General features: G+C 39.2%; 1 protein-coding gene across 7 annotated transcripts in view; it reads left to right on the top strand.

Moving 5' to 3' along the window:
• The window catches only part of MAST4 (microtubule associated serine/threonine kinase family member 4), a 204,744-nt gene that overhangs the window by 42,438 nt on the left and 145,854 nt on the right, over nucleotides 1-16,452 (top strand). Inside the window, exon 1 of one of the 7 annotated variants that reach the window (XM_087958350.1) lies at nucleotides 13,480-13,556. The exons of the other annotated variants lie outside the window; for them this stretch is intronic. Coding sequence (XP_087814476.1) covers nucleotides 13,506-13,556 — 51 coding nt within the window. The 5' untranslated portion in view covers nucleotides 13,480-13,505. Of the gene's footprint in view, nucleotides 1-13,479; nucleotides 13,557-16,452 lie in introns of those variants that run through there. 7 annotated transcript variants of the gene reach the window in all.

Here is a 16,452-nt window from a genome sequence, read left to right as displayed (position 1 = left end):
CCGTGGGGGTGTGTGTGTGTCCAGGAAGACAGCCTTTTTTCTACCAGGATATGAGGCGGGATTCCACTTTCCTGGCTTTTCAGAAAGGCGTGAAAACATGTGTGGGGCACATAGAGGAGCCTACAGCCACGGGGCTGGCTAGTGTCCTGAAAACCTTCCCCACTACCATTTAATTAATTTTTAACATTGCTTTCATGTTTTTAAATTTTTATATACAGTTTTGATATTTTTAGTAATTTATTTGTATGGTGCCCTGAGTCCCTTTGTGAAGTGATGTTGGTTTTAAAATTTTGATACTGAATTTCTATTGTTAGTAACAGATACATTACAAGTTCTGGAACATCTGGAATTTTTACTTTGTTTTGTTTTTGCAGCATTTGTTATGAATCACAGTGACAGTTTAACTAAAACAGTTGTTAAAGGTAGGCTGGAAATGACATTGAATAAGATAACAACCTGACAAAGACTATGTGGAGGATAAATGCTAGAATACATTATATATACATGCCAGATATCAAATAGCATAAAATAATAACGTTTCTAAAGTAGTACACTAAATAATTAAAAAAAATGTGGGGGAACATTGGGCAGTTTTTTCCCAATAACCAGTTTTTCCCAAATAACCAACTATTAATCTTATGATTAATAGTTCTTGAAAAATATTTCTGCCCTTCTTGTGTTTTCCCTTCTAATCATTGATATTAGAAATGCAGATAAATACTGAAGTAGATCTAATATTTTAACTGTATATCTGAGGACTCTATGTACAATATGTTACAAGTTTGATATTACTAATTTACTGATTGAAAAAGAAATCTTCCACTAGCCAGCCTCTATAGAAATCTGGTGATTCAGTGCAGCTGGTGAATTTCAGGCAGGTGCACCAGTGCCAAAATAATGATCCAAATGCGCCTCAGTGGGGAATGTTTCTGTCACTGACTGAGTGAGTAGTAACTGTCCAAGCTTTAAGGCCTCTTGTGTGATATTTTCCCTGACTCACTTAGCATTTGGTAATTAACTATGATGTGTTTGACTAGGACTGTGTCCCAGCAAATACTTCTGTTACAGTCTAGAATTAATACTTCTTGGATAAATAGAAGAAAGTTCTTCAAAATTAACTTCAGTTGGATAATAAAATGTTCTTAGATATGAGTGCTGATACAGAAAATATATAAAGATGTTATTAACTGTACTTCCATTAAGCGATTATCAGCTGAATCAGAAGCATTGCAGAGTTTATATTTTGTTCTGTCAGAAACATCTGGTTTAACGAGCTTAGACTTATTAGAGGTTGGAAGAATCTTTGTGGGAATGTCATGGTGTTGGCAGAACACTTGTTTTCTGGTGCATATTGCACCATAACATATTGTACTGCACAAAAATAATCAAAAGTTGCTTTCCAGCCCGAGTCTACCTTCTGGCAGCAATATCGAAAAGCCCCAAAAGGATATTAAATGTGCTGCAATAGATAGGGACTGGCATACTTTGTAAAAATTACTTGCAGAATGTAATAGAAGTGTAGATTTGCTATTTGTATTCAGTGATTTCTACTTTGTTTGCAAAATGATGTATGGTTAAATCTAGCACCTGAAAGTCAAAGGAGATATTTCTGAAAAAACAATGAGTTTTGTCATTTAGTTTACTTCTGTATCTGAGAATACCTTTTTTCATTTTTCTATTGTTTTTTACCTGGTCTAAGCATGTAGCAGAAAATAGTTTTATTTTACACTTTTTTGTTATATATTTGTTACCGCATTGATGTACTCTTTCAAAAACTTTATTTTATCCTATATTGTTCCCTCCAGCATGTAACTATCTATCTATCTATCCATCTTGGAGATGGCGGTAGAGGTGTGCATTCACATGCACGCACCAATGTGTGTATAATGTGATTGTGGCAGAGTGCGCGTCTTCTCAAAGTGATGCTTTCTGACAGAAAATCAATGTTTTTCATAGTAGATTTGATGGCAAGATTGGCATAATCCTATTGTAGACTTTGCTCATGGCTAAATACAAACCTGTATTTTTATCTTTCTCATTGGCCTTTGGTAAGAAATGTACCTTTCACCTCTACTCCAAAATGTCCTTGTTTCTCTTTCACCCTCCTGGTATCTTTTTAAAAAGTTAAAAGTGAATAGATCTATTAAAAGTGAAGCAAGAATCTTAAATAGCAATCCTTGCTATAGATATTTAAAGCTCCAGGATAATATTTTGGCATAACTTGCAAGTTAGATGGAAATAGGACCTATTTTTTCCACATCCTCAAAGATTCTATTGTTGGGGAAACCCTCACAAAGATGATGCTAAGGGGGAAGTATATATTGGCTGTCATCATTATAGATCTATTTTTATTTCATTTTAAAAATAGAAGATGCGTCTGTTTGGACAACAGAAAAGGTAATTAGTAATTCCACTTTTAGAAATTCTGTTTTAAAATAACTCAGTAAATGAAGGACACTCTCATCTGCTATCCTGAAAGAAAAGTATTTGGACAGAAATGTATAAAAATGATCAGCATCTTGCAGTAGAAGCTACCATTATGTTCTGCTTCATGCATTTATATATTATGAAAAAGGATTTAATGTGCTGTGATATATCAAATGAATAATTATCTGTTAATTTAGTTAGAATTGAAGATATTTACAGGTGCTAGAAACACAGTAGTGCTATGATATAGCAAGGATTGCAAAAAATGCCATGGAAATGAAAGGATAAGCTATAAAAGAAGATGGTTGAAGGAAAGATACAGACTATATTAGAAAAACCAAATGCCATTTTTGGTTTAAGAAAAAAAATACTGCTAAGGATCCAAGCAAAGAAGCAGAAAATGTGTGTGTGTGTGTGTGTGTGTGTGTGTGTGTGTGTGTGTGTGTGTTTAACCTTAAGCTGCTTATATTTCCTTTAAGTCTAATGTTCCCACAGCTATGGAAAGACAGGAATTTTAGGGAGGCTAGCTGTCTTAAGAGAGGTATTAAGTAGTTAAGCTTAAAAGTATCCATACACTAAACCACAGTCTGATTTACATGTTGCACTTAAGCCATGGTTTAGCTATGTTTTGGTGAATAATTCACACTGCATGGATTTTTATAATACACTTAGCTTAAAAAAATTACATTATGACTTAATATGTATAAACTTAGTCAAAAGTTTTAAATGAATGGAGCTGCATAAAAGAGTAATTATTTGCAATTGGGGCTAACCATGTAGTGTTTTGCTTAGAAGCCCCATGAAATAAGCTGTAAGCTAGTGGCATGCAAATCGAAAAGAAACAAAAAATATATATAAAAATATATTTCTATTATATGGCATCTATATCAAGTGACATTTAAGTGTTTTAATTCCTCTTAATAGATAACAGATAATCAGAGTTGGAAGGGACCTTGTAGGTCATCTAGCCCAAGCAGGAGACCCTACATTATTTCTGACAAATGGCAGTCCAATCTCTTCTTGAAAGTCTCAAGTGATGGCGCTCCCACAACTTCCGAGGGCAAGCTGTTCCATTGGTTGATTGTTCTCACTGTCAGACAGTTTCTCCTTATTCCAGGTTAAATCTCTCCTTGTTCAACCTTGTTCAATTTAAGTGTTTGCATTCCTCTTGAATTGATCTCAAGTCTACTGAGAAAATGATTGTGTAATTCTTTGAGGCTCCTTGGGTTTTAGTTTTATTTTGTATTTTGGTTTCCTGAGTTACCATATGCATTTCAACATGCATTTGCATGTTCTTTTTTAATGCCTAGTAATCTGCAGATAACTGCCTTTTGCAAGTGCTACTACTAGTAGACTCGTTTTGTATACTTTTTAATTGGGAGTATAATCTGATAAAATACCCATTATTTCTTCAGACTCTATCAGCATTTTGCTAATACCATTAGTACTTTGTCAAATAGATATGCCACAGTAGGTCATCATGACTTGAATTGTGCACTCAGGATTTTGATGAAATTCCCCTGAGTGGTTTGTTTTTTCTTTTCCTAATTGCCAATCTTGGATGCATCTTGGTTTAGGAGATGAAGGGAGTCATAGAAATAATCCTTGGATTACCAGCAAAGAAAGATTGAAACTGGACCTGATTAGGCACAGTTACACTCTCCGGTATAAGCCCATACTTTGACAATAAGGGAGGAAAAGCATTATTACGTCTCCCTTGTTGTTGTTGGTAAGCTTCCTTTCTTGTGAAGGGTGATACACTATCTTCTAGTGTATTGAAGAAAATTGTTCAGAAATGCCAGTCTTGATTCCTCCTGGGCAGACTCTAATGTGGAGGCTGGTATATCACCCAGCTGTGTTATCTAGAATTTGGAGGGGGAAAGTAAATTGAGAAAGTGGTTTAGATATTACTTCTGTAAAGTTGAAATTTCAAGAATATCTAGACCAGCTGTATTCACAAACAACTGCAATGCTGCCAAGGTCAGATGTGGCCATGTGGTCAGGATTTCCAACATCCCAGTTAATTTTCCAAAAGCAAAGTCAATGGGGAAACTGGCAGGAAGTCAGAAGTTTCTCCCAATCCCACTCTGATTTTTTTGTCCACTCATGGTCATTCTGTTTATCTCTTTAGGTAAGTAAGTACAGTATAACTGTTGTGATTTGCCAGCAGCAGGTGCGGACGGCTGAGATCTGGGAAAGCAAGAACTCGGATGAAGGGGCTGTGTGTGATGCAGGGATGGGGCCAGGACTATCAGAGAGTGGAGTGCTGCCTTCAGAGCTTGTGGAGGCTGGTAGCAGTGATGCAGAGGACCCTGAGGAGCCTGTGCCCAGTGCGCGTGTGTGCAGGGCTGCTCAAAGGAAAGAGCAGCTGCAGCAGCACAGGCGACTTGGGAGTAAGGATACAAGGTGATGGACCCTCCCTTAAGGGATAAAAGCCAGCCCTCAGAGATGGGATTCTTTGCAGGAAGCAAAGAGGTTCTTGCACTTCAAGTCTTGTGGAAGCTCGAACTATCCTGGTTTATGTTTGGAGACTTTTGGTTTTGATTATTTCCTTGCAATTTAATCTAGTATTCTTGGCAGCCTTGCACAACCTCTGCAAGTCTTGTTCTTATCTGGGACAATTAGTTTTTAATAGCGTTTTACTGTGAATGAACGGAATTCACAGAGAAGCATTAAAAAGGTTTTGCTTTTATCGCTGTTTGGTGTTTGTTTGCTTTGAACGAGGCTTGGGTCAGAACAATAACAAAGGATGGCTCAATGGGTTGCAAGCAGTCTAATAAGATAACAAATCTATCTATGTGATCATAGGGGTTGAAAGCACCTTATGGCACATAATCAATGGAAGAATTATAGCAACAATACAATACAATAACACACTTCCTGCCAAAATATAGACACTGTTAAATGTAGAAACATGCAGGGACATGCAGGTATATTTGGTGGGTCTGATACTGTCAAATGTGGAGCAGCCACTAGTTGTGAACCTACTTCAGGACTTGGTCTGGACTTGGTGGTAATTGAGGAATTACAATTGGGTCTCCAATCACATCAGACACAACTTCTTTCTGTATTTTTATTTTCTTCTGTTCAATATGTAATCTCTAAATACACTGCTCAAAAAAATAAAGAGAACACTTAAACAACACAATGTAACTCCTAGTCAATCACACTTCTGTGAAATCAAACTGTCCACTTAGGTAGCAACACTGATTGACAATCAATTTCACATGCTGTTGTTCAAATGGAATAGACAACAGGTGGAAAGCATAGACATCCCCAATAAAGGAGTGGTTCTGCAGGTGGTGACCACAGACCACTTCCCAGTTCCTATGCTTTCTGGCTGATGGTTTGGTCACTTTTGAATGCTGGCGGTGCTTTCACTTTAGTGGTAGCATGAGACGGAGTCTACAACCCACACAAGTGGCTCAGGTAGTGCACCTCATCCAGGATGGCACATCAATGCGAGCTATGGCAAGAAGGTTTGCTGTGTCTGTCAGCGTAGTGTCCAGAACATGGAGGAGGCCGTAAGAGGCAACAACCCAGCATCAGGACCGCTACCTCTGCCTTTGTGCAAGGAGGGACAGGAGGAGCACTGCCAGAGCCCTGCAAAATGACCTCCAGCAGGCCACAAATGTGCATGTGGCTGCTCAAACAGTCATAAATAGACTCCATGAGGGTGGTATGAGGGCCCGACATCCACAGGTGGGAGTTGTGCTTACAGCCCAACATCGTGCAGGACGTTTGGCATTTGCCAGAGAACACCAAGATTGGCAACTTCACCACTGGCTCCCTGTGCTCTTCACAGATGAAAGCAGGTTCACACTGAGCACGTGACAGATGTGACAGGGTCTGGAGACGCCGTGGAGAATGTTCTGCTGCCTGCAACATCCTCCAGCGTGACTGGTTTGGCAGTGGGTCAGTAATGGTGTGGGGTGGCATTTCTTTAGGGGGCCACACAGCCTCCATGTGCTTGCCAGAGGTAGCCTGACTGCCATTAGGTACCAAGATGAGATCCTCAGACCCCTTGTGAGACCATATGCTGGTGCGGTTGGCCCTGGGTTCCTCCTAATGCATGACAATGCTAGACCTCATGTGGCTGGAGTGTGTCAGCAGTTCCTGCAAGATGAAGGCATTGATGCTATGGACTGGCCCGCCTGTTCCCCAGACCTGAATCCAATTGAGCACATCTGGGACATCATGTCTCTCTCCATCCACCAACACCACGTTGCACCACAGACTGTCCAGGAGTTGGGGGATGCTTTAGTCCAGGTGTGGGAGGTGATCCCTCAGGAGACCATCCATCACCTCATCAGGAGCATGCCCAGGCGTTGTAGGGAGGTCATACAGGCACGTGGAGGCCACACACACTACTGAGACTCATTTTGACTTGTTTTAAGGACATTACATCAAAGTTGGATCAGCCTGTAGTGTTTTTTTCCACTTTAATTTTGAGTGTAACTCCAAATCCAGACCTCCATGGGTTGCTAAATTTGATTTCCATTGATAATTTTTGTGTGATTTTGTTGTCAGCATATTCAACTATGTAATGAACAAAGTATTTAATAAGAATATTTCATTCATTCAGATCTAGGATGTCTTATTTTTGTGTTCCCTTTATTTTTTTGAGTAGTGTATTATCTACAGCAGGCTTGTCCAACCCGCGGCCCATAATGCAGCCCAGTGCCCACCCCAACCTTCTGGCAAGAGCCAGCGAGGAGGAGGAGGAGAGGCAGGCGTGAGGCGGGGTGAGGCAAGCGCCACGCCAAGCAGCAACAGAAAAGGCGGGCGCCGCCTTTGCTGCTTCTGCCCCCGCCGCTGCTGCTTCTGCCCCCGCTGCCGCTTCTGCCCCTGCCGCCGCCGCTGCTTCTGCCGCCACCGCCGCCGCTTCTGCCCCCGCCGCCGCCGCTTCTGCCCTCCCCGCCGCCACCGCTTCTGCCCCTGCCGCCGCTGCCGTTGCCACTTCTGCTCCCGCCGCCGCTGCTTCTGCCCCCCGCCCGCCCTTGCCCCCGCCTGCTTCTGCCCCCGCCGCTGCTTCTGCCCCCACCGCCGCTTCTGCCCCCCCTGCCCCCACCGCCGCCGCTTCTGCCACCGCTGCACTTCTGCCCCGCCACCGCCGCCGCTGCTTCTGCCCCGCTGCTGCTTCGCCCGCTGCCATTGCCACTTCTGCCCCCGCCGCGCTCTGCCCCGCGCTGCCGCTGCCGCCGCTTCTGCCCTCACCGCTGCTGCCGCCGCCGCCACTGCTGCTGCACCGAGCCTCCCGGTCCTGCCTTCCAGTCCTGCCGCATCCATGCAGGAGGAGGAGGCCGAGGCGGCTTCTTCCCCCTCCCCCCCCGCAAAATTTGGCTGGAAAATTAATAAAAATAAATAATTTTTATTAAATAATTAATAATAAATAATAAAAATAATTTATAATTTATTATATAATTTTATAATATAATTATTTTATAATAATTTATTATATGTGCGCCCAAACCAAATTTTCATCTTCTAATGTGGCCCAGGAAGGTGAAAGGTTGACACCCTGATCTACAGTATAAGAAAAGGAGCCAATTCTTTCTTTGACATTTCTGATTGTCCAGTTACATTCTTCTCTATAGTTTCTTTCTAGTACAGTTTGTCTAAATGAGGAAATATTCAGCATAAAAATATTGTTCAAATTTGGTAATGAGACTTACCTAAATCCTTCACCTTTGATCCCAGTCTGCCGCATCCATGAGAAGGAGGAAAGCAAAACCTTGGCGGCGAGCTATTCTTTTACCTCAATGATTTCACCTTTTTGCTCATTAGATATCTTTCTGGTAATATTTTTTAAAAAATGGAAAATGGTGGTGAATGAAAAGCTTTATTTTCCCTGCAGTCATCTGGTCATTAGCACTCTCTCTGAGAGTCGTTGAGACCACTTGGAGGTTTATCTGTGCCCTTAGGGTCACCTGAATAGTGCAAATGCACATGGAGAGTGCTAACAACCAGATGACTACAAGGAATATAAATTCTTCCATTCTCCATCATTCATTCTGAACTGAAGAAGCTTCTTGGATGAGAAGCGAAATGTCTTCAAGAAAAAAACAAAGAAAATCCAGTTACCTTTTGAAAAAGCACCTTTGGGAAAACTATGACCTGGACAACTGAGAATCTCCATAGACAAATGCAGTAGGATATTACATGTGGGATTTGTAATAGAGGAGGGAGGTTGTTCAGCTTGTAATCATGAGCAGAGGTTGCTGAGTATACATTAAAAGCATCCCCATAATTGATACCAGTTGCCCAGTAGTATGTATGGATATTTTGGATGAGACCTTTTTTTTTGAAAGGGAGAATGGATCAGTCAGGGAAAGTCAGATAGCATATTGAGACCATGAGGTTCTGGGTTGGCAGTGGAGTTCCTCAAATCTTTGGCATAACAGGTAGGGCCGTTGAGAGGATTATTAAGTGCTGGAACAAGACTAATATGGGCCCACTCACCTACACATTAAGTTAACATCTCTCCCTCCCCACCACCTGTGGATTTCGCGTTACTCCCTGCACTGACATCACGTAACTCCTAACCAACAGACAGGCTTATTAAAAAAAGGAGGGGGCTTCCAGAGCAATGAAGCAGATTGGAAAGTGGGGGGTGGGGGGTGGAGTCAAAGTACGGAGAAGTGGTGTTGGAGTCCGTGTAGCCCACAAGTAGATTTCTTTTTTCGGCTGGGAGAAGAATGATTCACTCTAGTCTATACAAATGTAAGAAAAGTGACACTTCCTTCACCCGCCACTCTTCCTCCCCCAGTTTATCCTCCTGCGTTTTAAAGCCACCTCTTGCCAGTTACCCTTTGGCATGGCTGGCACGCACAGATCCTCTGACTAAACTAACAGTGGAATCTCCTTACTTTTAGCGTGAAGGATTTTGACAGGGTGAGAAGTGGAAGTTCATTCTTCAAAAATTGGGGAGAAAGGAAGAAAGAGAAAGGAGGAGGTAGAGGACGGGGTGATCATTGCTGGTGAGGCACCAAAAGATGTTTAACAACTGTTCTGCAGTCTTGCTTCCATTGTCGCAAGCAACGAAGTCAGACTCTACACCAGATGATGGCTAACCTACCACCCAAGCGCCTGAGTTTCAAACCACCATTCACCAATGTAGGCCTCGATGTATTCAGCCCTGCCCAACTGACCAGAGGCGGTAAAGCTAACAGCAAATGATGGGCAGTACTCTTCACATGCCTCAGCATTCGAGCAGTCCATATCGAAGTCATCGAATTTATGGACACCTCTTGCTTCATCAACGCCCTGATGGGAGGATGCATGATTGGAATAGCTTGTCGGATCCTGGATTTGATGTTGGCAAAAGCATCTATACAGACACATGAGACTTTATCTATCCTTATGGCAGAAGTCGCGGCCACCATCAATGGTTGACTTTTAGTTCCAGTTTCTTCAGATCCTGAGAATCCAACCATTCTCACTCCAGCTGCCTTGCTAACTCAGAAGACGTGTGGTTGGCCGCCATTAGGGAACTTTGATTCTAAGGTACAAACAACAATGAAGGCAAGTTCAACAGCTTGCCAACACCTTTTGGAACCACTGGAAGCAACAGTACCTGTCTACCCTACAAGACTACCATAAATGGAAGACCAAAGAACCAAACCTGAAAGAGGGAGACCTTGTCTTGCTGAAAGACAAGGATGTGCATCGCAACACGTGGCCTATGGGACTTGTGTCTCAAACCCTGCCCAGCTATGATGGACTAATCCGCAAAGTCAAGGTCCTGATGGTGAGGTCACTAGATTCCTCCTGCGACCAGCAGACTTTCACCAAGAAGCTCTACACCAGACCAGTCACCGACCTTGTGCTACTGCGGAGAAAGGCTGAATTTGAAGATTGAACCTCAAGCTTTGCATGCTTTGCTTTGTTTGATGCTTTGTTAAAGTTTACTGTTTCTCTTAGTTATATAGCTAACTGTTTATCTTAGTTATATCGTTATCTGCTATTCAGTTAGTATTACTGTCTACTGTTTATCTTAGCTATATAGTTAATTCCTTTTTTTCTTAGTAGTGGAATTTACAATTCCAGGCGGGGAGTGTGCTGTCCAGCCAGTGTATGGGAATTGGATAGTTAGTTAGTAATTGTGAGCTGTCCCCTTAAGGGAATTCATCATGGTAAATGTAGTTAAGGTATCCTGGGAAATGTAGTCCATGTCACATGACCACATCTGTAATCCTGATTGGTCACTAAATTAACCCTCGATGGTATGGGGGAGGTTTCTTCACTCTTGCCTGAACTCACTGACTCATGGTAGCTGCTCTACCTCTACTGCTATGAGATGGGAGGAAAGGGATAAGGAGATAACCGTCTTTTTACCTACAAGACAGATATGCAAATGATTGGACATTAAGAAGAACTTCGTCACAAATGTGAGTTATGAGGATACCTGATGAACCAATAATAAAGACTGAATGTTCATGAATGTTTTGTTGAGTTTATCTATCTGTATCTGTACAGAAGACAAAATCTACCACTGTGCAGAATACGTGGGAAGTACATACCTTCCTTCCTTGCCATTTGCTGTCCGATGAGTTGATTTGATCCAGTTTTGGAGTGTTTTGCGGTGAGCCACCACCACTGTCTCACACCACCAACCGCCTGGGCGCACCCAGGTTGACACACCATCCTGCTGTTTTTCTTATTAAAAAATTGGTTTAGTAAATTTATTTAAAAAAATCCCATTCATGGACTTCCTTTGAGCTCCATGGGCCCCGGAACAATGTACCAGCTGAACCCCCTTCTCCCCAGGCCTCATCACAGGACTTTAATATGCTCTCCTTGTTGTGGGCTTGGCAGTTGCTTGAGAGTTCACAACTGTCAAGTCAACTATGGATCTGATCTAAGTTATCTCTGGCCTGATGTACAGAGGGAGTGTATGCTTGGCAGGCAGTCCCACAACAAACTTGTCATTACACCAGGTGACAATTAGCACCTTTAATTTGGAAGTACACTAGAATTCACTGCAGTTCATGGAGCAGAGGTGTGATGTAGGTGTAACATGAAATGCCCATACCAATGCATTGTAGCCCAGTGGCAGCTTCCAAATGCTCTTCTAGAGAAGCCCCATGTAGAATGCAATCCAAGAGGAAGTGATTAAGGCAGGTCCCTATAAGTTAGGCTTCCAAGTCCAGAAACAGGCTACTGAAAATGTCCCAGTGCTCAATGTTCGAGCTCCCATTTTCAGACCTGCTCAACCCTTATTGCTAGGCAGGTGTGGTTTCAAGGCTTTCAGAGACCACTGCAAAGACATAGTGCTTCACCAAAGCTCATCACTTTTTATCTCTCCCTCTCTCTCTCCCTCCCCCTCTCCCTCTACACATGTATATGAACTTATACGTACACCTCCACGCACTCCTCAGACACAAAAGACTTTTGCCTGTAGTATTTTTGTTGGTTTGTTTTTGTTCTTTCTCTATATTTTCTGTGCTGTTTTATTACATAAAGGATAAAAACTGCCAATTTCCAAAAGAGCCAATGAGTTCTTAAAATTGACCTTAATAATTGCCTCCCTTAACCAAGAAAGGGAAATTTCTAATAACGTCAAGACTGAATATTGGATCACTTTTTCTAAAGCCATCTTAACTCTGAATTGTTGTTAAACAAATTGTAGACAGATATTTCACTTTCTTTCTTTTGCTTGATGGTGGTGATGATGATGTTATCCATTCATTCATGTCTGACTCTTGGCGATTCAATGGGCTAGGTCTTTCCACATTTTCCAGTCTTGCATTAATTCTTTGAGTTTTTCTATGCTGTGGCTGATGTCAGCTTTAGTGGTGTCTTGCTGCTTATTTATCCTTAAATTTTGTTAATTAATTTAAAGTTGTTTGCAAACATGAATGTTCATATATTTGTTATTCATATATTTTTAAAAAATCATTTTTTTAGTGGCGATTCAAATATGTGTTTGCAAGAATTTGTCACGTATGTGTAAAGAGAGTGGCAGAGCCCATTTATAAAGCATGAAATGCAATCAATTTACTTGCTAGGTAGACATTTAAATCCCTAAGCAATTTTTAATGATACAGTCTAATCAACTGATTTCAAGTTTAATAGCCTGATGACAGCTTAAAAAAATCAATAATTGGGATAACCTAAGCTATAAGTAAAACCAAATAGCTTTTCTCTTCTTTTAAAATTTGTCTAGAAATCTCGAACTCAAAAAAAAAAAAAAAGAGGCTTTGTTTTGTTATCAAGCTGACTTTTATTTCCCTTTGACATTCAGTCATTTTTCTCTACTGAAATACAGAAAGCAGAATTTAAAGCTTTAAATATATCTGAATGTTGTGGTACATTGGTTTTGCAATATGCAGTGATCTAAATCTCAACATTAAGCACCTTTCTGTTTAGGGCTGGAATAAAATGAAAATGATCAGAGTAAACAACTGAGATCAGAGTGTGAAATTATGCATGATGGTAGAAATAATATTTCTGTTTATGGCTTTCTTTCTGAGGTGAACTTTCTAACTAATAATTGTTTTTTATCAGATATCAATCCGATGTGTATTGCTATTTTAAATAGTTTTGTATCCTGAGACAGTTTTTATTTCCTAGGAAGCTAAATAACTGGTAATGTTTTTTAGAATCAGTTATCTATGTTGTTTGAATACCCAGTTCTGTTTCACTTTTTCCATGATTACTCTTAATTTCTCTGTTTACTTTAGGTGCCACTGCTAATTAACTGAGGCATTTTTACCTCACTGCTTCCTCTCAAAAGCTTGATCTATATAGACTGTGCTTAAAACGGCATGCTAGCACAGGATGGCAGGCACATTGTTCTGTGCGAATAACAATCCTCTTGCAGGATTTCCTCTGTCAAATAGCTACTCCTGTCTAGATAAATTTGTTAGGTGTCTGGAGCCCACTTGCTGCTTTGTAATACAGTACTGCAAACATGCATGAGCTCAGAAGTTGCTGAGTGAATAACTGGCTAAAGTCAGCTGACTATTCCTTTCCAATCAGATAAACTGTGATGTAAGTGTTTAGCAGCTGCTAGGATCTGAATAAGTGAGCTGAAGTCTGAGATAATAGAGCATGGCTATATTGTTATAGAAGGAATGAGGGAGAGAATGGACGAGTCCAGCATTCTGAGAAGGCGAGGGCTTCAGGTAGGCTATTTAAGAGCTATTTTCTCAGTGAATAATTTTGTTGTAAAAGTTTCATTTGCATTTATGCCCTGGGCAAAAATATAGAGACAATTTTAAACTATTGATTACTATGTTTCAGCATGATAAATGGTTCATCACAGAAGTACAGCATGATAAATGGTTTATCACAGAAGTATTCCTTGTCAGAAAGCTGCCTGCTTTTCTTTTCTAAGGATGTGAAATCACACATCTTTTACTAACATTCACCTGAGCAAAAAAGCTTTTAAAAAAGATACAGTCTGACCTTACAGTCTTATCTGCTCTTTCAGATAGAGCAATAGATAATTGATTCCCTTATAAAGAAATTTTCAAAAAGCATCTTAAATGGGAAAGTATTTAGCATTCAGGTAAATATGAACAGCTCTAGACAATTTCAAATGTTCTGAATATTTAAGCAAAACAAAAAGAAGCCAAACATCTCTGCACATTTTAAAATGTTTTGAATGTTCAGCATTTACACTATATTATTTGGTAAATGTGGAAGCTATTAGTAATACTGTTTTAAGCTTAAAACCTCAATGATGCTTCAGTGTGATTGTTTTTTGTTAACATATTGGCAAAGAAAATTATAGAATCTACTTTTCTAGGAATGTGAACAAAGTTTTAGCAGTCTTTGAATTCAGTGCCAGAGAAATAATTTCAGAATACTTAGCTTATCGTTCAAGATTTCTGAGTTATTATATATGTTCAGACACGTTATGCCTTTTGTTGTCTGGACTTGTGGATGTCTTAGAATTTCAAAACTTTTTGTTTTGACAACTTAGTGAATTAAACTCTCACAAATCAATGTTTGGTGTTAGACTTGTAAGCAAGAATAAAACATAATTAACATGATTGAAGACAGATGAAGTACCACTCTTAAACCTCTTTGTTTTCTGTTGTTGAAGAAAAAAATTGCTTAGGTCATTCATCTTTGACTAAACTTCCTTTCCCATGTTTTCTATGCAATTCTATTGTTTCATTGTACTCAAAGAAGCTATGTTACTGCCACTGATATTTAGTTACTGGAAATTCCTAAACTTTTAAACCTATAAATGAAAGTCCTTACTGAAATATCTATGTTGCTGAAATACGTGGCTGTTTTGACAATTATTCTAATGAGATCAGTATTGATGAACTAAGTCTTGAGATTTTTTGATAAAACATGTAGCCTTAAAGAGAATATATTTTGTTTGTATTTACACTGGTCACAAGAATGTATTGATTATGATAAATAACTCTTATGATCTGAATGTATTAAATAATTGGGATGATTATGATTAAAATAAATGCTTTTTACTATTTAGAAGCATGAATGAATTTCTTGAAACTAGGATTAAAAAGTAAGTTTTACTGATTTTTAGTAAGTCTTAATAGTGTTTAGCAAAAGCATATAATTTGTAATAAATTTATCTATCTGAATCAAGTATTTTTGTTGCATATTGAAAATACAGTCTAATTTTATTACTGATGTTTGAACCATGTTTCCAAAATAAATGCAAAAACTGTTTAAGTACTTAGTTTTTAAACTTTATTGATTCTTCTTTTTTGCCTCTCATTCATCTGAGAATTTGACATAGCCAAATAAATTTTGAGTTTTGGTTCCTTTGTCCATAAAGTTAAGAAAAATTTCCTCAGCATGTCTTCAATATTTACTCAAATGCAACATTTATTGGTTGCTTTGTATTTTATTTACAGCAGTAAAGGCCTGCTGCCTTTGTGCTTATATTCACTAAAGAAAAATGTGATTCCCTAAGATATTAGGACTTTAATTAGCACTGATAAAGCCTTGATCAGATAAATTGACCTTAGTTTTCTTGCATTAAAGGGATGATATTTTATTAAGACTGCATTGGCCAGTATATTGACAGTGAACATCAGTGTGCCTGCTTTTTTGGTACCAACCAAGCTCTTTGTTCAACTGGTCTTAAAATATTTTTAAAAATTCTTTCAATTTAGAAAAAAGGGAAGAGATTACCTGCCATATTGTAAACCAAATGCCATTAATCAATTGGACTGTGCAGTGCTTCAGATTTGATTCCAAAAAAACAATTTGGAGCATGGACATACCTTTAGCCTCTAACATTTAAAATCAGCGGACCTTTTCTTGGAAATTACACATCTGCCAATTGTCCCAGGAAAAGACATGGCTGTGTTAAAGAGTTATAGAGAAGTGTTATGGAGACATCCTTTCTGTACATTGAAGCACCTTTTTGGAATAGAATCTAAATCTTCACACAACTCTTAATATCCATTATCATTTAAATTTATTGGATTGTCTCTGGTACTACATATGGTTAGTGATTATCAGGGTGATGATATTTTGCCTGTATATATGTGCTTTTCTTTCTTGGTTTATGTACGTGGTATAATGCAGGTTTGTTGTATATGTATACTTAATGGTACATTTTCTATATGGGTGATTATAAATATATTTTTAAGCATTATTCATTTCAGTCCTGCATGGGTGAATATGTCATTTAGCATCTGAGACTCAGACCCTACCTCTCAGTAATAAATTCCAAAATCTTGCAAGATTTGAGTAATTTCAATTTGATTTATTTACTTATTAGATTTTTATATCTCCTTCAAGGTGGTAAATATACATAAAGCTCCTTCCTCCTCCTATTTTCCTACAACAACAACTCTCAGAGGTGTATTGGGCTGACAAAAGGGTTACTGGCCCAAGGTCACCCATTCTTACCCAGTGAAAGTGAATATTAAATAAAATTTAAATGCTTGAATATTACACTGAGATTATGAAAGAGAAAAATTAAGATTTCATGCAAATGTACTGCAATTTCACATTTGGCAGTTTCACAATATATATATATATTTAATTCTAAAAATCAAATGTTTAAACATTAGCGGCTTTGAA

This window comes from Notechis scutatus, chromosome 2, assembly GCF_049901735.1.
Source record: "Notechis scutatus isolate UNSWTSFEM ecotype Mainland chromosome 2, rNotScu1.2, whole genome shotgun sequence".
Taxonomy (NCBI): Eukaryota; Metazoa; Chordata; class Lepidosauria; order Squamata; family Elapidae; genus Notechis; species Notechis scutatus.
This window is presented reverse-complemented; position numbering and strand designations above follow the sequence as displayed.